Here is a 26965-nt window from a genome sequence, read left to right as displayed (position 1 = left end):
AAATATTTGCAGTTTTAGGCAATAATCCTTTGGTCCCCAAAAAGGATCACAGTAGTTCTTTCCAAACAACATCTTTTCTTAGAGTTGCTTATACATGTACATATTGGTAGATGTGGTAGAAAGATCTTTCCCAATATTTCATCTGAAGATTTTATCCATAGTGGTGAGTTTGTACATATATTAAACTGTAATTTTTCTTTTCATGTCTGTCTATTCACCACTAATCATATTCCAGTGCTTATCAGAGAGATCCGTGCAGTCCTGTGATATGCAACAGTTTGTTGCTAAAAGAAACAAGTGGTGTTGTATCTGCCTCTTACTTGCCACACGTCTTAGGTCCGATAAAATTCACACATTTGACCATATTGTTTTATCCTATATATACTTTGTTTCTAGAATAGAGACGGAGAAGTAACTTTTTGGATGAAAAGCTTAGCTAACAATGTCAGACTCAAAAATTTTCTTTATGTGGAAATGAAATTAAATCATATGAAGATTCCTTAAATGAATTGCTATTAAATAATTAGTAAAATAGTCAGACTGGGCTTTCTACCTCTGTCTCCGTGGAAATTCCACTTCACTATCTACTTCTCCTTCTTCTTCTGAAGAATCATCACCACTCTGGTACAGCAACAAAAGAAATTGTTATTTGCCAAATAATTACAAATATGCAGATTTCAATTAAAAGTTATAATAAATATACAATTGTCAGGAAGAAAAATCTTTAAGTTTCATTCTATTCAGTGTAAACAATAAAACCTTGAAACAGTATAATTAAGCAAACAGCAGGAATGAGAAAACAGAGCACAGGGAAACAAGGTTATTCTTTCAAAAATTCTGAAGGCCTCACCTTCGGAATGGATCGAGTTTTACCCAGCAGTCCTGGAGTGCTTGCAAGATGAGAGGAGCCAAGAGGAGACACTGACCTGTGGCTGCTGAATTCACCTTCTTTATTCTTTGCAGGAAACTCCGAATTTGCACAAACTGAATCATACAATGGTCCTTCAGGCTGTTCTAGCCCTGGATCAAGGGACTGTTGTTGATTTGAGTCATTTGCTCCCAGTCTGCACTGCGGACAGAGATTATATGTATCTGTTTGACAGCATTCCCAATAATCAGCTTTATTCTCTCCATCTTTCTTTACCTCCAGATTTCTCCTTGAATCGGCTTCCATAGCAGCAGAGATAAGATCAGGGCTAGAGCCAGACATCTTCCGTTGGGCATGATTACTAAGAGGGCTGCGTAGGGCAGCAGCAGGACCAAAATATCGTAAGTTGTTAGCGCAACTGGCTATATCTTGTCCATGTATATTAAGTCGAAGGTGATGATGGGGATGGTGGTGATGATGATGAGTTGGCTGGCCCAAGTCATCCTGTGCTGGCTGATTTTTCAAGACTCCAGTGAACTCACTGTAACTGCCTTTGCTATTTCCTCGCCGGTGGCGTGGTTTGCTGCGATAACGTCCTTTGCTACTAACTGTTGTCATTTTAGGACTCCCTGAGAGAGGAGAGCCACTAGGGGCCACTTCAGTGTTGGATATGCCATCAGATTTTAGCAAGTCAGGCCTGGAAAAAAGGCAAAATCATTCAAATTATACGCACTCTTGCTTTTCAACCATTCATTCAAAGTCATACGGAGTTATAATGGTGCTGAACAAGGAAAATTATCATGAATGAGGGCAAATATATGTGTCCCAGGATAATCAGGCATGATATTCCCCTCTGAAAAAAAAAAATCGGGGCCGGCCAAAAGAGACCACCCCCACCGCGCGCCAAGAAATCGCTGCCCAGCTCCCTTTCGCACCGCCCGCCTGCCCGCCACGCGCCGCCCGCCCGCCGCCCGCCCGCCCGCCCGCCGCCGCACCGCCCGCCCGCCGGCTCCGCGCCCGCGCCCGCCGCCCCTCGCACCGCCCGCCCGCCCGGCCTCCGCTCGCACGCGTTGCCTCGGGAAGGAAAGGCAAAACCAGGAGCCACTGCTGCCGTTGCAAAGCGCCGCCGCGGCTCTTCCTTTTTGCCTTTCCCTTCCTGAGGCAACGCGGGACTGGAGCCACGCAGAGCTGCGCCGGCGGTAGCAACTCCTGACTCAGGGCCTCCGAGGGGAGTGGAAGGAGGAGAAGAAGGGGGGGAAGGGGGGGCGATTTCCAAAAAAATCGGAATTCCGATTTTAATCGGAAGAATATCATGTCTGGGTAATGTTGCAGGATCTAATCTGGGTTGGTCACTGGGTCACCATTAAGTATTGTCATGCTTAACAATCCACAGTGATTGGCTTAATGAATGAAGCCAGAATTTATGTCATAAGTCGGATACAGACATGTGATTGTTTTTCACTTTATAATTGCATCACTTGGTAACAGTTATATAAGCTACACAGAGTACACTGGTAACTCTGTTACCAACTGATGCAATTATAAAGTGAAAAAAATTGCTAATTGCAGTTGTTAAGTGAGGACTACAAGCAATATATTCCATATTCTTCCTAATGATCTATGCAGGGAAGTGTTTAAATTTGCATCGTAATGCAAAGACCACTCGTTAGAACTTGCATCAAATATCAGATAGGATGGAATCTGCATCATGACATTGCCCCATGGGTGTCATCATTTTAATGCAATTTTGATTGCCTAAGGAGGCCTCTGGTTTTATTATTATTGCCAGTGAGTCTACATTTATGTTTAGAATAAAGAAAATTAAGTTGTACATATTTAATTAAAAATAACATTATGGATATCATGTAGGAAAGTGCACAAATGAGCACTAGGAATGGAGGTATAGAACCATTTGGGGTGTAATCAAAGATAGATGTTTGTTTTTTGGAATGATGTTGACCCAACACTGAGTTGGTTGGTTCCAACCATGCAGCCTTTAGAAAAACAATTAGGACTGGCTCTTTCCCCAAGCAGTTGGTTTAGGATAAGCAGAAATCCCAATTGATGAAATACACGATTGCCATTTAATTATTTTAGTTTGCTTTAGTGGTGCATGTTGTTCTTTTCTTTTGTATTTTTATTTAATGATTTTATACACCATCCAGGGTCATGTGGCTTGTTCTGAACACCCATTTAAGTGTTTTAAATAAATAAAGTTTATTTTCTCAATTTAGAACATATTTTATTCTTCAACCTTTAAGACACCTTAATCATTTTATCTGGTTATTTTAATATATCCATTTGTGACTATTAAGATCTTTTCAAAGCAATTAGATAGCAAAGTACACTTATATTCATATATTACTATCTAATTTATTGCACATATGTCAGCACAGCTTCAGTGATGAGAAATTGAAACAGGATTCAGGAAATCATTATGAAATGTGACCCTTCCCCTTGAATATACGATAGTCATTTGCCTCACCGTTTAGTCTGCCCACCAGGTTTGTGGGAGAGTCCTCTTCTCTTCATTAATTTTTCCATTGCATTAGCATGGATGATTGGTCTGACAGGATGACGCTTATAAGTTCCAGGATACTTTTTTTCCACAGCCTGTTCCCGTCTATATGAAACATTAAAAAAAAAGTCTTAATCTTTTCTTAATCAAAGGTTACTCAAAGATTTACAACCTGCTATAAACAAAGTACGTTAAAATATACAATTGACAGTTGGAAAAACATAATTATTCTATAAGGCATCAAGCAAAGTTGTCAGAAATTCCATATATCCAATAACCCAACAGAACTATCATTTTCTGCAAATGAATAGACCTTTCTTATTCACAACCTTGATCAGGAGAATAAAGTGCTTAATAAGAAGAATAAAGATTTCCCCCATTTTGGAGTAAGTTACCCTTGGTAAGAAAATTATGTTTTTGTTAAAAACAGAATTCTTATAAAAACAAAACATAGATGGATATACGTACTTGAGGAGCTCTTTTTCACGAACTTCCAACTGTAACATGATGGCACTGAGTTCCATGTACAGATTATTGGCTCTTTCAAGTTTTCTTTCATAATGTTCACGAATGTCCAAGGCATGCCTAAGAAAAAGAAAGAGCTGACAAGCCTCAGCTGCACAATCCTATAATCAACAGCATATATTTAGGCAGCATTATTCTCAAGCATGTTAACTGTTACTTTTAAAACAGACAAAAGTTACGAAAACATTTGAATGCTAAATAAACATGATTTATTTAGAAATAGATAATAGTACTTGGTCTCTTTGCCAAAACACAAGAATTCATATCCAACTAGCAAAAGCAATGTAGCCTATGGTTCAAACCGATAAAAACTCAGTACTGACAGAGTAAAATTGACCTTTCCTAATCTGGCAGTCATTGGGACGACAGCACCCAGAAATTAAGGAAGTATAATCTCAATACATCTGGTACTGAATTGAAAAGGGTAGATTAGACACTTTAGGGAGGGCATATTTATCAACAGACAGTTGCCATGATAATTAAATGCATCTCCCAGGTTCAGAAGTTATGTATTTGAATGGGTGGCACATGTGGGAAAGATATATTAAAATAGATGGATTCTTAATCTAATCAACTTAACCTCTTAAATAAATACAGACCTGAGTTCTTCTCTTCTACGACGAATAAGTTCTTCATCTAACCGGTGTATACAAGTTCCTTCACTTTTAATCTTTTCAAAGTGCTTCTTTACTTCTTCTCTCCATTCAGCCTATTCAACATTTAGATGGTTATATTTCATAACTCAAGAGCTTCAGTAATTACATCAAGTTATATTGCACTACTGTATGAGCTACACTCAATTTGTTTCTCAGCCTTCAGTTACTTATATAAATTAATACAGGTGGGATAAAAATATAATAAATAAATAAAATATTATCAAGGCACAAAAAAGTATGTATATTACAAAGAAAACCAGTAAGGAGTTTTTAATACTTCTCTGAAAACATTACATGAAGGGATCTCCCAATGAAGCTATTTGAAAGAAAAAAAGCTCTACTTTGCCCAGCATATCATTGACTTGTGGAATTTACAGATTAATATCATTAGCATTAGATGTATGAGGGTAACTAACATGGACCTAGAAAATAGATCTGTTATGCAATGTTAGTTTTGAATAATCAATTATACATTTAAGATAGAGGAAGCAAATATCCAAATACCAGTTGCAAGACATCAGTAATAGGAGAGAGGTATATCTATATCTATCTATCTCCTGCTTATGAACACCTCAGAAGCACCAAGCTGGCTACAATGAGAGACAAAACACTGAATTAAAATGGGCTTTGGCTTGATCCAGAAGTCTTTTCTAAAACTCTTATGACAAGCTATCAAACTGAATTTGTTGATATCAATAGTTATTGAATTACCTGAGACTTGAAATAAGTCTCCTGGGGAGTAGCCAAAACATCAGCAGATGCTATGTCAAGGTGCATAAGTGTCTGTCGAAAAGAAGGTCGATTCCGTGGCTTGCTTTGCCTGCCAAATGAAAGAAAACAAAAGGGATACCATCCAGCAAACAAATGTTAGCCTGTATTGGGTTTTTTTTCTTTGAAGGTTAACTTACAAAAGAATATTATTTTCTATATTTATTGGAATAACCCGAAAAGGATGACTTCTAACTAAAAATATACCATTCTAAAATAACTAAACAATAAACTTGCTTTTCTCAGTGCCTATAGTCTTTTTTATGAATGGACAACTATTCTTTCTTCTCTTTAATACTCTATAGTCTGTATCTCCATTATTCTTTTAGCATTTTTATGTTTTCTATGTCACACTAATATCTCAATATTCATAGTAATCCTTCTTCATTACTAATTTTTACTTCAAGCTACATAAATGCACTCTTTACACCTGGACATCACTGAATGGACAGCAACAGAATACAACATGATACATATTGGAAAAGTCAACAAAGATATTTCCATGTGCAGATCGTGGAACGTTAACACCAAATGTTAGTTTCAAATATTTGGGTTGGACTTAAAAAGTTAAATGACTGAGAACATATAGTTGAAATGTCAGATCAATGTAAGTAATTGTTTCAATATATTTAGAAAAGCTCAAAAAGGCATAAGTATCATTGTGAAAATCAAAGCAGGAAAAATTAATCCCAAAATTTCAAAGAAAAAAAGATATAAGTGAAGTGAATAAATGTGTGCATCATGTCAGAGTGTGAAATTCGTTGAGGTTAATGGAAGCCATGATCTAATAATTTTTCTGAGGAAAAGTTACAATATAGAAGAAGCTACTATCAGAATTAAGTTTAGAGAAACATAGTTTTTCAGAATAGGGAAGGGAATAAAACAAGGGTGCATATTATCCTCATAGCTAATATAGCAAATATGAGACTGACAGGATTGGGTTTTATCAAGCCAAGAAATGATTTAAGATCTTATTGTTGTAATTTATGTAAAACAGATAAGATCATATTGTTAATAATCCATTTTACTTGCAATTTCTATCTATATTAAGGTACAGTACAAGGAAGTACAATAGTTTTAAGAAGAGATTGGATAATCATTTGTCTGAAATGGTATAGGGTTTCCTGCCTAAGCAGGGGGTTGGATTAGAAGTTCTCCAAGGTCCCTTCCAACTTTTCTGTTCTGTTCTGTTCTGTTCTGTTCTGTTCTATCAAATAAATACAATTTTTACCATGTTTGCTTCATAAGGATCTTGAATCCATCTGGACAAGTGGAGGGTACAGGAAGATGTAAACTATTACTACCTACACCCCAGATGATGGCTGAAGAGTCTACATCTTTGTATGGAATTTCTCCAGTGAGAAGCTCCCACAAAACCACTCCAAATGACCTAATAAAAATAGGGAAAAACAATATCAAAATCAGGAAAAATTATTGAAATTTTATTTATGGTCAATAACCAGCAAAGTAGACTCAAAGGTTCTTTTTCGAAAGGCAACTAGACTTCCTTTTGCCTTTTTCAAAAGTACCTTGGGACAACCATGACCTGGATGATTGAGAATCTCCATAAATAACCAGCAAGTAATTACAACACTGGAACAACATATAACAACAGGCTCAAATACAATAAAAGCAATAAAGGCCTAAGGACCTACTAATTAAAATTTACAGATATAAAAACAAATTAAGATAAAGGTTAGGTTTCTGACAGCAGAATTATTTTGCAGAAAGCATAGTACAGAAAAATATTTATCAAAAAGAAAGCTTAATAAAAAATAAATCTGCCAGCAACCACAAAACATGGAAACAAAAAGTAATGCATTTTTAATAGAAATATTGAAATAGGTGAGTAATTATAATAGTATTACTTGCCATATATCTACTTTTTCAGAAACAGGTTCATTACGAATCACTTCTGGGGCCATCCAAGCAACTGTTCCTGCAAAGGACATTTTTATACTCTTATCGCTGAGTTCTTTAGAAGTACCAAAATCAGAAATTTTCACCGTATCATTGTGGGTAACTAATACACTGAAAAGAATAAAATGCACAGGAAATCCACATGAGAGACTCATAGTAATTCCATCCTTATTTCAGTTTCCTTTATCTCCTCATATTGTATAAACTTGTCTACTCACTTGGGTGACTTGAGATCTCTGTGGATAATTTTATGGAGATGCAAATAATTCATTCCACCAGCAATTCCAGTGGACCAGTCTACAAGCAAACGAGGTGTTATCTTTCTACCTGCTCGCAACACTTCATACAATTGTCCATGTGCACAGTATTCCATTATTATACAGTAGCAGGGTGCCTGTGTGCAAACACCCCTAGGAGAAAAGAGAAAAATACATATTTAAAAAAATCAAAATCAAAGCAATAGGGAATTTTTAAAAAAACTAGTAAAGAGAAGTTTCTGATTCACATTTCTTCAGAATAATCAAGAGCACTTCCTAAGTAACCACTATTGCTTATTTGCCATTTGGTTAAATTAGACCTAGTATATGCAGAAAATTAAACAGTAAACAGTAAATGATTTCGCTAGAGAACAGATTACATATATCCTTGAAGTGCATGAAATAGTACTGACTGCATAATGGTAAATGTTTTTGTCATGCTCAGCAATGACATGTTGATGATATGAAGAGAGAAAGAAAAAAAAATAAGTTCATTATAATAAAAGATACAAAGATTCCCCAAAACCCAGACATTTATTATTGTTCCTGGCTAGAAGTGTGTAAAATATTTCAAGAGTTGAAATGGGTTATATCAAGATCAAAACACTAATAATTGTTTGAGCAACATTAGAACATTTCTGCTTAAGTCTGAATTAGTCAAGGTTTCAAGGTTGGGCCATTTTCATTTCAAAAAGCTTTCTGCATTTCTATTCATGATTAATAGTGTTGTAGTGACTATTATTTATACAATGGGGAAACAACTATAACATTTCTCTAAAAGATTTCATTATTCTTGCTCTTTTCACCAATAATAGATTATTGTTTTTAATTGAAAGAACTCATGCACATGCTATTACAAACTACTTTCTTACTACATCACAAAATCCGCTTACAACAAAAGTAGTGATTCTATTGTATTACCAGATAATACTTTTTCTATTAAGAACTAAAATTCAAAGAATAAAAGAAACTTCAGTACTGTATTCTGAATTGCTTTCATCCAGCTCTGAAGACTTATAGCACCAGTTTGAAAAGGTAGCCCTAGAATCAGAATAATTCCATGTCCAACCTACTTGAAAGCAATGATGTTTGGATGTTTCAGCTTCCTCAGGTGTTTGATATCAGTTTCACTCTGCTCTCTCACTTTCTTGATGGCCACTTCCTCTGTTCGAAATTTGCCTAAAAAAACAGCTCCTTGTGCTCCACTGCCCAACCACTGCAGCTCAGATATCTCTTCAAAAGGAACCTCCCATGTATCTGATAATAGACAAGCATGGTTATGACAATTGCAAGTAATTGCCTAATGACAAACCACAAACTAATAATTCATCTAGTATCTTGGTAGTTTGCAGGCTTTTTAAGAACATGCAAAATATATGCATCTTCAAAAGATTTTGCTTCCTACATAACAATAGATATGTAATTGAATTCTAAAATGTGAATATTTGTTTGTTTTAATTCCATATAATGGATCTGAGGAGTTTTTATGCCACTCAGAATTACTTAATTGAATTGGTCTCTAAGCCCTGCAATATAATAATAAATAAATATTTTAAAAGCACCTCTTTTCTGCCTTATGCCTCTATTAACAGTAAAGTTCATTAGATAAATCTTTACTTTCTCCACAAAGCCTGGATTGTGACTGAAATCCAGTTAAATATTCAAAATGTATTTTTTATTTTTTATTGGGGAGTTGTTAGTTAGAACAATGAAGTACAATTTATAGTTTAGTTTTTGTGACGGTTATTTCATCTATGTCAAGGGGGAATTTCTTAGTCACTCTGATCAACTACAATAGAAAATCTTTTCCTGAGTATTTATGAGGCAAGCATTGTCCAACACAGCGTATGCTCTATGACTTGTTCTTCATAATGGACTTTTATTCGGAGAAGGACATAGAAGACCGAGCCATTTTAATGAAGATGGGCAGTGAATTACAGCAAAAACTTCTAATTTACTAATACAACTCTAGAGAATATAATCCTTTTGCCATAAAGCTATGGGAAGGGGCAGGGGCAGAGTTTACCTTGTTGTTGTAGTTTGTAGTCAGTAGAATAGGCTTTCCCTATAATATTCCATACTGGCTTTAAACAGCCAAAAAGTCCCTCAAGAAAGCCACCATTTCCGCTTCCTTGTCTGTTAAATTGGATTTTGATGTCTTCAGTTCCATGGTTGTTCTGTCCACTTATATTGTTATCATTGCCCTGAGGAACAGTAGTTTCTAAATCTTGTTCGGTTAACTGGAGCACACTATTTTCAAACTGGTCCCTGGAATCTTCACTCACGCTGGTTAATACTGTTGTGGGCACTGGGCTATTTATATTGTCTGATGCATTGTTGTGAGGCAACCCCCTTTCTCTTCCCTCTTCTATATCTTCAGATGAAGGATGGACACCAGGCGGTATGCATTCCCCATGCATCCCACTTAAACATTTATCTTCATTGAGACTCTTATTGATAATTGTTGCAGAAGAAGACCAGCTCAGGAGTTCCTGAGAACTGGTCATTGTATTGTGGGTATGCATGTGTATGGAGCAAATAATCAGATATACTGTTTTAGAAGAAATGAATGTTCATCCTTAGTGAAGAAAGTGGCCACAGCACCTGTAACAAAACCAAGGAACACTTTACAAAAATCATAGAATCAGGGAGCACATCTGGTGAGGAATTGGCAAGCTGAACTTCCTCCGAGGAGCACGGATGGGACTGCAGCCTCTTATGAATCTGGCTATCTTCCTATAGGCCATCCTATAAAACGGGAACCTGTGCAAGGCAGCACAGTGTAAGTAACATGTGTAAGAAATAACTTTGTGTTACAGTGAGGTACTAAAGAATATGCTTAGAACATGCATCTTTTGAATTGCCCACAGATTTAAGATTTAGAATTAAGTTTTTTTAAAAAAAATAAGCAATTATTTAATTTATTTACGAATTTGCTTGGCTTTCTACTACAAACCCATTCAATTATCAGCAGGTTAGAAAATGAACTAAACTATCCTAACTTAGTTTTGTTATGGTTACTGCCAATATTTTAAAAGAGGCATCTGGCTAGTGTACCATTTATGTATGACAGGGCATGTTTCATATACTCTTCCCAAGAAGATCAGACTTTACATCTTTTAGAAGAATGTTAAAGACTTCAGCTGAGTTTATGACTTTTGCCATCTTGTATTCTTACATTTATTCTTTGCCTGTTTTGTTTTTGTGATTGTTAAGATGATTCTTGATTTATGATTTTGATTTTTAAATGTATCATGGATTTTAATTAATTGTCGATATCATAGGAACTATTGAGAGTCCTTGGATTGTGGTAGGTAATAAACAGTTTAATAAATAAATAATGATAATCTTAGTTTGATCCAATTTACAGGGTTTAAGTTTTGAAACTAAATCAAGTTTCAAAAGTATCCTCTTTATAATCAGCTATTATTATAGTTGAAGAAACTAGTTCTAGCCTAAAACTAGCATTTAACATTAAAATATGTTTTTCATCAAATTAAATCATTTAAATTAATTTTATGACAACTAACATTTGAGATAGCATTTCACATTAGTTCCTCACAGCATAGTATGCTGAGTAGGTGCATATTAACCAACTAGGGTGGAAGAAAGAAACAGTAATATCAGGTGTTCAGGAGAACATGCCTCAACTTGAAGAAAAGCTAATTTCTTCAAATACTGCAAACGATTAGTTTTTATATTGTTGCCTTCTGTTCTAGATACAGTATTGAAAAGACGGTCTTACTAATATTTCCAATCAGAGCAATAAATGCAGGAAAATACTTAAGGACAAAGAGCAGCTAGAATTATTACCTTAAAAGTAATTATCTGACATTGCTTCTTCCATTTCTATACAGTATCTATACAGTACTTTGGAGCATAATCTTCAAGGATTGCCAATGGATGGCCCCTTCTTTTCAGGGATTATTCACAATGGATTTTTACTGACTTGAGTAGCTCCTACTGCAAGCAATTCCCAGAAGGAGCACCACATACGGGGCATCAATAAATAGAAACAGATTGGAATTATATATGAATTACAATGCTAGAGCCTATGAAAACAGTGGGAACTGACAACATATTGAGATTTAGAATTCATTTTTTTAAAGCTAATGGTGTAATGCAAAATATCTGCTGTTAAAACCAGCTGCTTACATATGAATGAAAGAATCTAGCCATTAACCAAAATAGTTAAAAATCAGTTTGTTTATAGAAATGAAACATCTTAAGAAATAAATGTGTAACTCAGAATTAAACTGGGTAGCATGCTTTTTCCCTCCATCCAAAACATACTGTAAATAATGTTAGATTTTAAACTGTATTAAAAGGGTTCTGAAGCCATTTCACCAGACAATCAGATTACATCTTCACAAAGGAAAGGGAGGGGGGTAGCCTCTGTTCTGAAATCAATTGCAGTTATTTCTCTTGATATTCTCTTGAAACCCTGCATTTTAATTAATTATTAAAATTCATTCTGTTCTGTTTTAGAAATGGATAAAGATCTATGCATAATGTGCCAAATTGCAAATTCAATATATCTATACAAGCTCCACAGAGAAGTAAAATACAGACTATATTCTTAGCTTTTATGTCTTCCAGCATTTTTTCTACTGTACCAACAGACAAATCTATCCCATCTTTTGAAATGAACGATTAAAACATAATATTGGTCCTTCTGCAACTACAGATCTTGAAGCAATACAGATTTTAACCAATATACTTACAATGACAGGAACATTATACAACTATGCTCCATATCCTCATTTTATGGAGAGTTGGCAAAAGATAAACCTGCTCAATAAAAGACAGAAAGGAAATTCCACCCACACAATCCTGCAACCCCACTGCAAATACAGAAGCTACTAACGTCACAGATTCATGAATGGATGCCTACGAGGCTGTTTTAGGTCTCCGAACAAACCCTGCGGTGGTGTGTGCCCTAGAAGGGGAGGGAAACAGAGGAGCAGCCAATCAAAGGCAGGCAACTATAGCTTGCCTTTCTTCAGAGGAACCTCATCACAGAATGGACAGTCACCACCAATCAAACCCAGGCAACAGAGTCTCAAAGGGTTATCAAATAAACCCTGCCAGCTGGAAGGGGTGCAGAGCAAATAGAAACAGACGACAACATAAACAATTCTAAGGCACAAAGGCGAGTATTAGAACAACATATGGAAAGCATAGAATTGTTGTTACAAAGCTGCAAAACAGAAAAGCTCTATAGCTCCATTATATAGTGAGCATAAAAAATAAACGAGAGAGATCATTATACTTATTTATCAGGAACACTCTCCATTTTGTTTTAAAATTGCATATAGAGCCCATGAAACATAGTTAATTTTAAAACATGTATAGATTAGATGTCTATATAAAAGCATCTTTTTGTTCTTGCACAGCAGATCCTTCTAATTTAATGTCTAGTGCAGATAAAGATAGAAGAAAACTATTGTTTTTTAAATGTCAGTTCCCCCAAAGTCACAAATAGCATTTGAAAACTTCATTACAAATAGTTTTTGTATCTGATGTGTATGTCTGTGCCTCTGTGTATTACATGTCATCGTTTTCACATTCCTCTATGACAAAGAAAAAATCCTCCACGTTGCATAAAATGTAGCATAATTTTTTATAAAATTAGTATTCAGAATTTAAATATTAACACACATATTACAATAGTATCACATTTATACAATCAATCCTTCTTAATGTTATATTGGGTGCTCCTACACAGCAGGAAAAAAATATGGAAAAAGTGGTGGGAAAGAAGAGGAAGGTTACAAATATAATATTTCATTAATGAGGGTGAATTGCCCAATTAGATTTTTATTTGAAACGTTTACTGCTTTTCAGAAATATACCAATACCACTCCTCCTTATTTCAGGTCTGCTTGAGTGCATCCATTTTCACTAATTTAGACTTGAGAAGCACATAAATTAAATGAATGAATGAAAGAGGGTCACAGGTATTTAACAGCTTTTGATACCAAGCATGGAAATTTTAATATATGGAAATACTATTTAGCCTAATTGTCCTGCAATCTTCTCCAGGTTCATGAAGGAAATTTTTGCTTATAACTTGGATGAAGTGATGCACTTGACTATATCCTGATTTTTTTTTTCAGAAAGCCTATCTTTCCATGACACTCATGCCAGAAAGGTCTTAGATTGATTCCCCAAACAAGAACTTAACCATAGTTTCAATTGGGAAACCATGACCATCCTAGACCAAGACACATTCAAAAACACTTGAAGCCTGGCAATCTGACAAATTGGCTATCAACAGACACATAGGCATAAACAACATCTACATACTGTGCAAAAGAGACAATCAAGAAACCGAAAAGGGGACCATAAGACTGAAACACCTCTCCACCAGTAATCAACAACCATTTGAGTATAGACGAACACCAAGTTTAATATCAGATCAACAATCAAGAAGTAAACAATACCCCAATCAAGGAACTGCCAAACAAGCTAACAGTAAACATCCCACCAAAGAACCTCCAAGACCATTCCCACCAACACTGACAGGGCAAGCCACAAGAACATAAATTGAGAGCAAACCCCACTCAACTACTAGAATAATATTTGAGGTGCCATGTCCTTTATCAATAGGCCAATTGATCTGAATTGTTGTCTCTTCCAGAATTTGCCTATAACAGCTTTGATATATTCCTCTATGGAATTTATAGCTACTGGACATCTTGCCTTCCAGAACTCCACTTCCTTTCCTCATTCCTATCAGTTCCTTTAAAAGAACAATTAGATTTGGTCAAGGTTGCATATAAGCATGCCACAGATGCACAAAGGCAAGAAGATATTTGTGAGAGATTTGGTGTGGCTTTGTTAGGAATATAAGTCACCTAACAGGTGTTTGGATTGGAAATATATAAACCAGGATAGATATTTTAATACTGTCTCTTTAAGAAAATGCAAAAACTGTAGTTGGGTGTGGTTTCTCAAACGGCCATAAGATGGAGCCAGAAACCTGGGTTGTCTTAGTCTTAGTCTCAGAAGTGAGTGAATCTCTGTTTCCTTCTGTTGCAGAGTTTTGCCGTTCCTCCTAATTGATTGCTATTCCTGGATTTGATGTAAGTCTGATACTGAACTGTTTTTGACACTGGACTTTGTTATTGGATTATCCCTGGACTGAAAACTGACTGATTTAACCTGTGAATGACTTTGGACTGTGTTTGAACTTTGCTTAAACGTTTCCGGAAGTAAAAGCCTACATTTACTGTACAGTGTATCTGTGTGCTGTGTGTGTGTATTATTCAAACACTACTCTCAATACGTCTCCCTGTATGCACTCTTTCTCCTAACGGGGAATTACCTCAACAGGCTTTCCACTAAGTTTTGCCTGTTCCTGGAATGGATAAGAGAAAGATGAAGTGGAATGAATTCTGGATTCTAAACATAGAGCAAAATGTATGGGTGTGTCATTCACTGGAAAGGCTGTCCCAAATCAGAGAAATAGAGGGAGACGACAATAGATGTCCATACTCCACATTCGGTATTCCAGCTCCTTATGAAATTCTTATACAATACTTGGGGTAGTGCTTCTGTTAATTGCAGTTACTATCAACAGACAATGAGTTCTAGAACAGAGACACTTTAAAAAGGGGGTTAGGTTCTCTGGAATTGGGAGGGGAAGGGAAGAACTTTCCAACTCCATACTCTGCCAGATGTATACATTGACTTTGTTAAGATGCCAGGCCCATGTGTAAGTGAAACAGACAGGAGGAAATCTGTAGCCATTGAGAGTGATTCTAACAGTGAAGGTTTATAGTTGTCCTTGAGAAAGGAAGGAATGAGCCACTAAGGAAAGAAGCTGAGATTTGAACAAGACTATTATGCAGTCCAGAGGTCAAAGTATATCTGAGAAAGTCACTCAGAACCCCACCTTGATTTTGTTTACCATATTATGGACAGAAAGTGGCCAGCCTTGTAAAATTCTGTTGCCTTACAACAATGAAGTGTCTTTCCTAGTAAACATGCTGTTTCAGAGAGAATAAATGAGGATCAAATTACCAAACAAATTCATGAAGGAAGAGTGAAACAATCAAGATGAAAAGATAGATTGGAAAAGCTGAGGTTTGACAAAATAAATGAGATACCCAAGAAGACAGAGGTGAGAAATTTAAAGGAAAAACCAACTGTTAATCTAGAACTATTGATATTAAAAATGTCTGTAACACCACCTTCCTTACTTGTTCGTTTCTCAGGGAAAATCTTTATGTTTATTCATCACTGTACTTGGTTCATTTTCTAGAAAAATTCAGATACCAATATAAGAGTCAAGTGAGTTGGAGACAAAGTATTCTCTTTATTTTAAACATTATTTGTTGTCAGGCTATTTCTGTTCCACTGATTACCTTTAATTAATAAACTTTGTCCCATCAGGACTCACTTGTCTGATTTTTCTACACAATTTATCTGATTTCAAAAGCCTTGAGGATTTTCTGTCCAATTCAAATTTATTATTTTAACTGCTGGTTGATAAGCCTTATTTAAGGGAACAAAGGTTGAGTTCAACACACAGGAAATCAAAGAATACTAGAAAAGCCAAGAAATTGTGCTCTATATGTTATTTCCTTATGTTTAAGTCTCTGGCAAGTCATCACATTTTCTTACTATCAATCTTCTGCCCTTCTCTTTGTTTTCTAAGAACAAATATTATGATAGATTACCAACTGCAGCAAAACAATTTTACAACCAACACTAAACAGCAATCTCAGTCTTTCAAGCTACTTTGGTCAATGGAAAGTCTTCAAGATTGATTTGTAAGATTTTAGAGTGATAGAATATCAATCTAATCCCATGTGATTGGTTTTTTAAAAAAATGTCCTTATGACAAAAACAAAAACACAGAGAGAAAATCAAAATAAAATGAAAAGGGTAAATGCACTGTACTGGTTATTTTGGACAATGAGGTTAAGAGTTTCTAGGCAATATCTAGAAATACTCCAATTGGCACAACTCAGTTTAGTTGGCTAACTTACTGTAGCTTGGTTCTCATGCTTACCTATCATCAATCTTGCTTCAAAGGCCCTTCTAAATCTTATCAATACTTTTATATCCAACATATTTTATTTATTTTATCCTCTATTATAATTAGATCTTTCACTACATAAATATAGGTTACTATATATTAACACTTCTTAAGGAAACAGTTATTGTTCATCACAATGAATCATTATGCCCCCATTTTTATTTAAAATTTCCATACTGATATTTTTTGACATAAAGAAAAAAGCCAAATATGCAGTATTTAAAAGCAATTCTTAATCTGAAGAAATCAAAGAGAATTCCTATGCTAATTTGGTCTGAGCTGACTGGGGAGGGGTGCCGTAAGTTTTCAATAATTTTATAATTAGTTATTGTTTTGTGGTACTGATTCAATCATACTGTCTACCGGTACTTAGATGTTGGTTTTGCAGTTCTCTGCTCAAAAATAGGACCAAAAAACTGCCAAATAAATAAAATGAAGTTACACATATTATATTAATAAGTCAACTTAAGTTATTTTCTTAATATAAGGAAGCCTTGATTAGCAAGACATTTAATCACATAAAATAAAATCCAATGAGATTCCTTTCATAACTTGTACAAGTAGTCCTCAACTAACAACAGTTTATTTAGTAACTGCTGGAAATTACAACGGCACTGAAAAAAGTGACTTATGACTATTCTTCACATTTACGACAGTTGCAGTATCTCCATGGTTAAGTGATCAAAATTCAGACCCTTGGCAACTGACTCATATTTCTGACTGTTGCAGTATCCTGGGATCATGAAACCATCTTTTGCGACCTTCTGACAAGCAAAGACAATGGAGAAGCCAAATTCACTTAACAATTGCGTTACTAACTTAAACAATTGCAATGATTCACTTAACAACTGTGGCAAGAAAAGTCATGAAATGGGGCAAAATTCACTTAACAAGTGTCTCAATTAACGACAGAAAATTTTGGGTTCAATTGTGGTTGTAAGTTTTATGCATATAAAGCAGTGTCCCTTCCACATCTGGAACTTTCAGATCATTTATCACTGTTCCTTATACCAGCATACACCCCCCTCAGAAGGAAAACTAAGCCTGAAATCAAACTCATCAAGATCTGGCCGGAGGGAGTACTTGATCAGCTGCAGTATGGTTTCTCAAATACTAATTGGAATTTATTTGAACAAGAGGATTTGGAGGAATATACAAAAACTGTACTGTTTTACATCTTGACCTGTGTGGATACGCTTACTGTGAATAAGCGCATCCGGATTTTTCCAAACCAGAAGCCCTGGATGAACAAGGACATGCAATTACTTCTCAAGACACATGATATGGCATTTAGGTCTAAGGACAGATTTGGTATAACAAGGCAAGAGCGGAACTGAGGCGGGGCATCAAGGAGGCAAAAAAGGACTATAAAAGGAAGATTGAGGACTACTTCACAAATAATGATCCACGACGGGCTTGGCAGGGAATTAAACGCATCACTAATTACAGGGGCAGCAACCCCATATCGATCAATAAGGACGCATCACTGGCAGAAGAACTGAACTGCTTCTTTGCCCGATTCGAACTGAATAGGTCTTCGAACACACTGCCTCTACAAACCACCGGTACTCAACTGTTCACAGTACAAGGGTATGATGTGAAGCAGGTGCTTAGAGCAGTGAATGTGAAAAAGGCTGCTGGCCCTGATGGGATACCTGGGAAGGTACTCAAAGCATGTGCTGACCAGCTCGTAGGTGTGTTTACAAGTATTTTTAACCTTTCTCTTACACAAGCCATTGTTCCATCTTGTCTCAAAGCTTCCATTATTATTCCAGTTCCCCAAAAGCCCTCTCCTGATACTTTAAATGACTATAGACCAGTAGCTCTCACACCCATAATTATGAAGTGTTTTGAAAGACTGGTCTTAAAATATATGCAGGATTGCCTCCCATCAAACTTTGACCCATACCAGTTTGCCTTTCGGAATAACAGATCCACAGAGGATGCTATTGCCATGGCTCTCCACGTTGCACTGAACCATCTGGAGCATAGTGGGAGCTATGTAAGGATGCTTTTTGTTGATTACAGCTCAGCTTTAAAGACCATCATTCTGGATATACTGATAAAGAAGTTGCTAGAAATGGGCCTCTCCTCTCACATCTGCTGTTGCATAAAGGACTTTCTTACTAACAGACCCCAAACTGTTGGATTGGCAGCTATTTTTCCTCCACTCTTGCTCTCAGCACTGGCTCTCCACAGGGTTGTGTGCTGAGCCCCCTTTTGTATTCACTCTACACCTACGACTGCACTCCCTCTTGTCCCACTAACTCTATAATAAAATTTGCAGACGATACCATGTTGGTGGGACTCAGATCAGGAGAAGACGAGACGGCCTATAGGTCAGAGGCTCTCAGACTGGTCTTGTGGTGCAAGAGTCAAAAATAATTGATTATAGACTTCAGAAGATGCAAAGCAGAGCCTCTCCCACTATATATCAATGGAGACTGTGTGGAAAGAGTTCATAGTTTTAAATTTCTAGGAACTCATATTTCTGCCAACCTTACTTGGTCGGTCCACACTATGGCCACTGCAAAGAAGGCCTAACAGCGCCTGCACTTTTTGAGGCTGCTGAAAAAGAGTGGTCTGGGTGAGAAGTTGCTGGTTACTTTTTACCGTTCTACCATCAAGAGCATTTTGGCATACTATGTAATGGTGTGGTATGCTGGATGCTCTGCAGTGGATAAGAAGATGCTCCAGAGAGTTATAAACACAGCACAAAAAATCATCAGTTGTTCTCTTTCTTCTTTGGAAGAGATTGCAAAGACCAGACTCCTCTCTAGAGCACAAAAAATCTCCACAGACCGTTCTAATTCTGGTCATTCATATTTCGAATTGTTACCATCAGGGAGACGTTATAGGTGTCTTAAAATGAGGACTAATAGACTGAGAAACAGTTTCTTTTCCAAGGCAATAATTGTCTTGAATCAAACAATGCATATGTGATTTAGCCCTATGCATATAGTGGCATTTTTAAACTATCTAACTTACTATATGTTTTAGATAGGTTTTAGACTAGGTTTTTAATTATTATTTTAATTATTTTAATTTTTAAATACTCTGTAGTGTGATTGTGATGTGGTGTTTGGGACACTGTGCTGGAGTAGCTTTCAAATTTCATTGTATTTGTAGAATGCAATGACAATAAAGGTATTCTATTCTATTCTATTCTATTCTATTCTATTCTAAGTGAAGGACTACCTGCACACTTACTTTTCAAAATATGTTTTATGTCTCTAGAATATTACACAAAGTAAAAAAGTAATCACTTACCATTCTCAAATCGTGAATTCCAATACAAAGGCAACAATTCATGGCTCATTTTATTGCATTCCTGCTGATTGCGTCTGCCTGACACTTCCTCCCAAAATGTGGATTTGGGCAAACTAGAAGGCAATTTCAATAAGTTAAATGTATGTAGAGTTAGCCAAAGATATTACCATGTAACATTGTCAGAGTTTGCTTTATTTATTTATAACTTACATATATTATTGTTATGACATATTTCTGTGCCACATTGTTATATTATACATCTCTAGATCTGTATCTCACAGGTCATTCTATTCGGACTTGGTTTTCTTATTGAGAGTGACAATGTGGTCTGAGAGATCACAGTAATGGTCAGATCACACCCTGGTCACTTTGAGATCCTCTTGCACTCCCCCCACTCCATATGGAGACTGCACTCATTCAATTGATCTACGCCTGATGACTAATGGATCCAACTGGATTTCAAAAGAAGTTGGGAGAAATACCTTCCAGTTTGCTACATGGTCCTGATGAGGGCTGGGAGCTGCCTGGAATAAGGGATCAGCCAGAGCCTTAGACAGGACCACACCTTGGCAGTCTCTTCTGGCCCATCACTCCCATTACACCCCGTGGTTTGCAGAGGAATGGAGATAGTTGAAAAGAGATGCCTAAAAGCACCACTGAGGGAAAACGAAGAACAAACTCAACCAAACATGAGTTAAGGCTACTATTAAGGTTTACCTTGTGGGAGTAAGAACAGCCTAGTATCAATACTTTGCTCTTATTGCACCTGTAGAATGCTACCCATTGATCCACTTTAGGGTCACCCTCTCCTTAGAAGAGGGGGGCTAGAAGTCCATCTACAGGGTCATGCAGAGGAATTGTTCAGGCATCTGGAGGATAAAATCACTTGGATTTCTTCCAGTTGGATATCAAGTATGGTGCAAGTTCTGCAGAGATGCCCAGAGAGCAGAACTATCTAGTTATCTGGCAATGATTTAATTGGACCTAAAGTTCAGTGGAATGCAAATGCTACCACTTTTAGATACATGCTCCTCCTGGCTGGTTAAGGCTGCACCAGAGATATCATGTGGTGGGTCCAAGCAATGAAAAATTTATTCTTGTTGGAGGAAGTGTTCCCAGCTTGTTTTTTTCCAATTCAAGAAGCCATCACTGGAGCCTACTATTCTGGACAAGTTTTGTCCAATTTCTTATCTCTCCTTTTTGGGAAAGGTGGTTGAGAAGATGGTGGCATTGCAACTCCAGAGGATCCTGAAGGAAATAGATTCTCTGGATCAGGCTTCAGACAGGTTTCAGGCCCGGATATGAGACCAAAATAGTATTGGATGATCTCTGATGGGAGTGGGATGGTGGTGGTGCATACATCTTGCTCTTCTTGATCTCTCAGCAGCTTTCAATACTATTGACCATGGTATCCTTTGGGGGCCACTTAGAAAATAAGGGGGAGGCAGTTTTGTGCTTCTTTATCTCCTCTCTCTGAGGCCAGTCCCAATCAGTATTAAAAAGAAGTGAGAGGTCCAATTCACAGCTCCTGCTTTGAGGAATATCACAAATCTTGATATTCTCTCCATTCCTTTTTAACATCTACCTGAAACATCTAGGTGAGATCATCTGTTGCCAAGGGATGAGGCATCACCAGTTCTCTCAATATATGTGTGTCCCAGATATATGGGTGAAATGTGTTAGTGGGCATTCTTTTGAAGTGCCTGGAGGCTGTAAAGACCTAGATGGGGAACAACGGACTTCAGCTGACCCCTGATAAGACAAAGTGGCTGTGGGTGGACTCCTCTATATTCAGGAGTTTATCATCTTGGTCTTGGATGGTGTTGCATACCCCAGATACACCTGGTGCATAACTTGGGGGACATCTTGGACTCCAGCTCTTGCTCAAAAAGTAAGGCAGCCCTGGCTAGGAAGGCCTTTGCTCAACTCCATGTTATGTGCCAGTTGTCTTTGGCAAATAATTTTAACAGGGTCTAATTATTCTTGCCTCAATTTTTTTTTAAATTAAAATTTCTAATTGTACAATTTTAACTCTTAAGATTTTAGTTTTTTTAATATTGTTTTTATATTTTGATGCTTTATTATATACCACCCATAGTCCCTCTTGAAAGGAAATAGGCAGTTCAGAAATGTGAAAAATAAATAAATACATAAAATATATTAAATTGTATTAAAACATTCAAAATATATACACAAGTAGCTATTAGTAAGAGTGTCAATTTGCTTCAGTGATTGAGGCCAAGCTAGAAACTATAAATTGTGAATTCTAGCCCTGCCTGGGCCAGTCACTTTCTCTCCACCATAGAAAGGAGGCAATGGCAAATCACTCCCAAAAAACCTTGACAAGAAAACTGCCAGTCAAAAACTAACTCAACCACACCATTTTTTTAAAAAAAGCCATTGTATTGGAGACATGGCATCAAACTTATAATAGGTTAACTAATTTTCAGTGCAATTAATTTGAAATAAAATTAGTGCATGTTTGCCTCTAGAAGCAGAATATTTTCAGTGTAAGAACTATAGCAGACAACAGTGTCTTCCTGGTTGATACTGAATACCAATATGATGCAGCAAGCTCAGACAGTTCTCCACTGCTACAAAAGCTGCTTCATGCAGCACCATGGTTCCTTGAGTTCTTTATATAAACAGGGGTCTTCAAACTTGATAGCTTTAAGACTTATAGACTTTAACTTCCAGAATTCCTCCTCAGTCATGTTAACTGAGGAATTCTGGGAGTTGAAGTCCACAAGTCTTAAACTTGCCAAGTTTGAAGACCCTTGATCGGGGTGGGTTTCTACCGGTTCTGTCCACCTCTGTAGAACTGGTAGCTCTGAAGAGCAGCAGACATAGAACCGGTTCTATGTCTGCTGATGTTTTTGCCCACCCGCCCACCTGGGCTCTTACCTGATCTTTATTTCCTGATTTTTTCAACTTCAGCTGCCGAACAAGGCACAGCTGCAGTTAAAAAAACAAGAAAAAGGGGCTTTTTGAAAGACTGCTTCTCTGCACGCAGCATGCTGATGACGATTTACAGGCACACGCCAGCAGCGTGCAGGGAAGCACATCGTAAATCATCGAACCTCGTAAATGACCGAACTGGTAGTTTACCCTGTCGGATCCCACCCCTGCCCTTGATATAAAGTAACCATGTTGCTATGCCATTGCCTCAGGTTGCCTGAAACTCCTCCTAGCTTTCTTCTGCAGAATTTGTGCTATGAAAGAGAAGCTTATTTGGCAAATGTAGAACTTTAATGCACCCTCACACAGCATTAGTCAAAGCATTTCTAGATTTGGCACTTTAAGAAAATGGTGCAGGATTGTCCTAAGTGTGCATTGAAGGTGCCTAACCGCTGGCCTCCAAAGATATTCCAGACTGCATAGCTTTACCAAATCCTGCAAGGAATCTCAAACTCATTGAGCTTCAAATTACCAGTACTTCAACCAGTACTAGTGGAGATGGAAAATTTGACAAACAAATTGGGTGACCAAACCAAAGCAAATCCATTAATTAATATAGGCATACTATTTACTGTATGATGTCTTACTACCTATGCTGTGCATTATGTGATTCTGGGTTTCTTTAATGAGTATGTATTTTACCTGTACTTGGGTGCACACACATAAAATTTGCAAAGTATTGCAGGATAATATTTTAAGACAATATTGATGCAAATTGTGTGCTGTGTACATGATTTGCATCATGATATATCAGGTGTAAATTGCATAATTTGTGCTATTTACATATTTTTTGTTACAAGATATGCAATGTCACTCACAATAAAAAAAAAAACAAGGCAGTGAGAAAACACACAATAGTATAAGTAATCTCCAATTCATTTATTTTTGCCCCAGATTTCATGTCAAACACAGACAAAATCTTGGATTTCTTTAACCCTAGGTCTTGTTAGAACTGTGAGAATATAGTTAATGTGGACCAATTCATATACAACGATCAAATCATGTTCTATCAAAACAAAAACTATTAATCAAACTAAGTTTCTTACTCATACATGGACATGTTTTACCTTACTCTTGCCTTGGAGGAATATGTGTTATGCTATTCCTGCTAGGGAGCAGTATTCCTTCATATCCCAAAGTTTTATAGAACAAGGACGTTTAAGTGGAGTTATCACCAGCATGCATTTTATTCAGCAGATAAAACGTTCTGCATGCTTACCTAGGAATTAGCCCCACTGAACTTAGTTGAAACCTTCGCTACAGTTTGAACTACCTCCCCGCCCCCAATAGGGTCAAGATAGCTATGCTTTCCTTATACTACAGAATAACATATTGTGGGATGTGTAAGGCTTTATAACATATTTTTATTCTCAAATATAAGCACACCTCTACTTCCCGCCGTCCGTTTCCCCCGACCCCGCAAATCCGTAGAAGACGGGCACGACCGCTTTCCAGCAAAGATTCCTAACTGTGCAAACAATGTCACAAACATGCTTTGGTTTCAGTCTGATCAATAACGGGCACAGGTGATGTGCACCTGATGGTGCGAATCTGCAGACCCGGTGCTGCAATGACTACGGCGGTCCTGCCCCTACCACGTAGCCAGGTATCCATGTCAAAGGTGAAAACGCTCCTTTGGCTAACAAGACACAGCAATACCAAAAATAAAAGAGCGCAGGTAGCCCTGAATATCCCGATGCCCTCGCAAACTGAAGCCGGCGGCCTCGGCCATAGCAAGAGAGAGGCGCGTTCCCGAAGAGCTCATTTCGCGGCGCCCGTTACTTACCGCCTGGACGCCGTCTTAAATCGGCCACCGTCGGCCATTGGTCCTCCTCCCACCTGCCGGGCCGTCAACATTGCGTCACTTCCGGCATCACCTGACAGAAAAGGATACAGCTTTTGCGCTGCCTCCTATAAATTCGCGTTTGATAATGTACTTCCGGCTATGCCCTCACCCCGTAGCTAAGGTTGCAGGAGTGTTGTGGTCGTTTGCGAGGGGTGGAATTCAGGAGCGAGGCTTGAAGTGTTTGAATTGAATCACTGTTAACGCAATGCCAAGCCCGACAAGCTCTTCACTGTAACCCTGGTGACACATTCGCATAAATAAACCCGAGATATCCTCCTAGTCTCACGAACCAGTGCAAAAGATCTGTAGAGATTCTCAATCATCCAGGTCGTGGTTGTCCCAAAGGTGCTTTTTTTTCAGGAGGCAACTGGTTTTTCTTTTGAAGACGTTTCGCTTCTCATCCAAGAAGCTTCTTCAGCTCTGACAGGATAGTAGGGAATGGAAGTATTTATGTTCCTTGCAGACAGCTGGTAATTTTATTTAATAAATTACCAGCTGTTATTACCATTCCCCACTATCCTGTCATAGTTGAAGAAGCTTCTTGAATTAGAAGCAAAACGTCTTCAAAAGGAAAAGAAAGGGAAGTCCAGTTGCCTCCTGGAAAAAGCACCTTTGGGACAACCATGACTGACAATCTCTACAGACTTTTAGCAATACAATTTGGGATGAACACCTTTTGAATGGTGTGGAAGTAGGAATGGATTTCCAGAGGAAAAATTGCAGACTACAGGAACCAGGAGCATTACTCAGGTGACCCTGAGGATACAGGTAAACCTCCAAGTGCCTTTATAAAAGGATGCAAATAACCAGTTGTCTGCAAGAAACATAAATCCTTCCATTCCTCTCTATCCTGTCAGAGCTGAAGAAGCTTCTTGGATGAGAGGCGAAATGTCTTCAAAAGAAAAAACAAGAAAGTCCAGTTGCCTCCTGAAAAAAGCACCTTTGGGACAGTGCAAAAGATGCTCTCTTGTCTTCCAAGTCAAAAGGTTACTACCATTATAGTACTGTACCATGTTGCCTGAGTTGATATTTTTTATGTTGATGAATTTGAAAACAAAAATCCTTAAATGTAGAAAAGAGAAATGTTGAGTCAGAGGTGTTTTGATTCCTCATTGCTGATTTTCATATTGAGAAAAAAATATAAAGCATTCTATAAAGCATGTGGCTTCCCCTCTCCGCTCATACTCCTAAGTTTTATAGTGTCACTTTGGAGCCAAATCACTTATTTTGGTGCATTTTGGGTTTCTACTTGATAAGAAAGGTGAAGTGGAATGGGCCTCAGCAAGAGTTACTGACATTCCTTTAAGTGACTTGTTCAATTTGATCAGTTAATTCCAATCAACCGGATAATTAAAAAAAGTCTGCACTTGTTTTGTGTGTTCCAGTTGCAAATAACCCACTGAACTCAATAGGATGTTTATCTACACAATAATACCTATAGTATATAGCTGTTATATCTGTTATTAGGGAACCAAAAAGATAAAGGAGTCCCTGCGGATTTTACTCTGAAAGTCTACCAACTGCAGGGGGCGGTGCTCATCTCCGTTTCTATTAGGGAACAGGATCTTCAGGATTTAATCTAGGAAACCTTTACAAGTACTGGATTTACACTTTATCTTTGCAGTCTAGTAAGCTCTGCACCTATATTTGATAAACTGTCTGAAAAAGTTAGTTGGCCATTCTGAACTACAATTAATGACTGGAATGATTGTTCTCCGCTGCAAATAATACATTTCAGTCCGAACAGTCATAAGTGCAAAAGCTGCATCCCTTAACATGCATAGGTATTCCTTCCTCTTAAATTATGTATCTGTGCATTTTAGATGGCCTAAAATGACTTCAAAATACTTGTTTTAAAAAACGAAAGAATAAACATATTAAAGAAGATATCACTATTACTATTTTATTTCCATTTATTCCGTTTATTTAGGCATATACAAGCAGTAAATCTAAGCTGTTCACCATTATCCGAAATCACAAAATCACACCAAAAAAATCCAAGAAAATCTTTTTAAATAAAAAAGGCATACGAAGACATTTACAATAGAAATACCCATATGATACATCATCCCATCCCATGTCTTATTTATATGTATTTTGCATTGACTTTAATGGAAAAGACATGTGATCTTGTAATTTTTCAGTCCCCATTACTGTTCTTTCGATAGATCTCTTTGCTGGAAAGCGGTCCCGGTGTAAAAAAAGAAGCTGCCGCCTTAATTTAAAATAAATAATTTTCGCGTTAAATCGACTCCAGAGAATTTAGACTGCTCTTAAACATAGACTTGCCTTCGGCCAGGATTTCCTGCTCCAGTTGGAACCTCCCTCTT

General features: G+C 37.2%; 1 protein-coding gene across 4 annotated transcripts in view; it reads right to left on the bottom strand.

Annotated features, from left to right (window-relative positions):
* MAP3K13 (mitogen-activated protein kinase kinase kinase 13) overlaps positions 1 to 24660 on the bottom strand; it is a 31311-nt gene extending 6651 nt beyond the window's left edge. The window contains exons 1-14 of one of the 4 annotated variants that reach the window (XM_087964877.1): positions 24576 to 24660; positions 19832 to 19944; positions 9539 to 10116; positions 8586 to 8769; positions 7474 to 7665; positions 7208 to 7366; positions 6567 to 6725; positions 5279 to 5387; positions 4511 to 4620; positions 3855 to 3971; positions 3354 to 3491; positions 1145 to 1565; positions 851 to 1069; positions 554 to 621 (exon numbers count right to left, since the gene is read on the bottom strand). In XM_087964877.1, the coding sequence (XP_087821003.1) occupies positions 554 to 621; positions 851 to 1069; positions 1145 to 1565; positions 3354 to 3491; positions 3855 to 3971; positions 4511 to 4620; positions 5279 to 5387; positions 6567 to 6725; positions 7208 to 7366; positions 7474 to 7665; positions 8586 to 8769; positions 9539 to 10037 (2375 nt within the window). In that variant the 5' untranslated portion in view covers positions 10038 to 10116; positions 19832 to 19944; positions 24576 to 24660. Of the gene's footprint in view, positions 1 to 553; positions 622 to 850; positions 1566 to 3353; positions 3492 to 3854; positions 3972 to 4510; positions 4621 to 5278; positions 5388 to 6566; positions 6726 to 7207; positions 7367 to 7473; positions 7666 to 8585; positions 8770 to 9538; positions 10117 to 12236; positions 12428 to 19831; positions 19945 to 20313; positions 20488 to 24575 lie in introns of those variants that run through there. The other 3 variants (XM_026688505.2, XM_087964874.1, XM_087964875.1) reach the window with 3 other exon arrangements.
* Positions 24661 to 26965: the final 2305 nt, after the last annotated feature.

Source organism: Notechis scutatus, chromosome 4 (genome assembly GCF_049901735.1).
Source record: "Notechis scutatus isolate UNSWTSFEM ecotype Mainland chromosome 4, rNotScu1.2, whole genome shotgun sequence".
NCBI lineage: Eukaryota > Metazoa > Chordata > Lepidosauria > Squamata > Elapidae > Notechis > Notechis scutatus.
The sequence above is the reverse complement of the archived record's forward strand: the minus strand, read 5'-3'. Positions and strand labels throughout refer to the sequence as shown.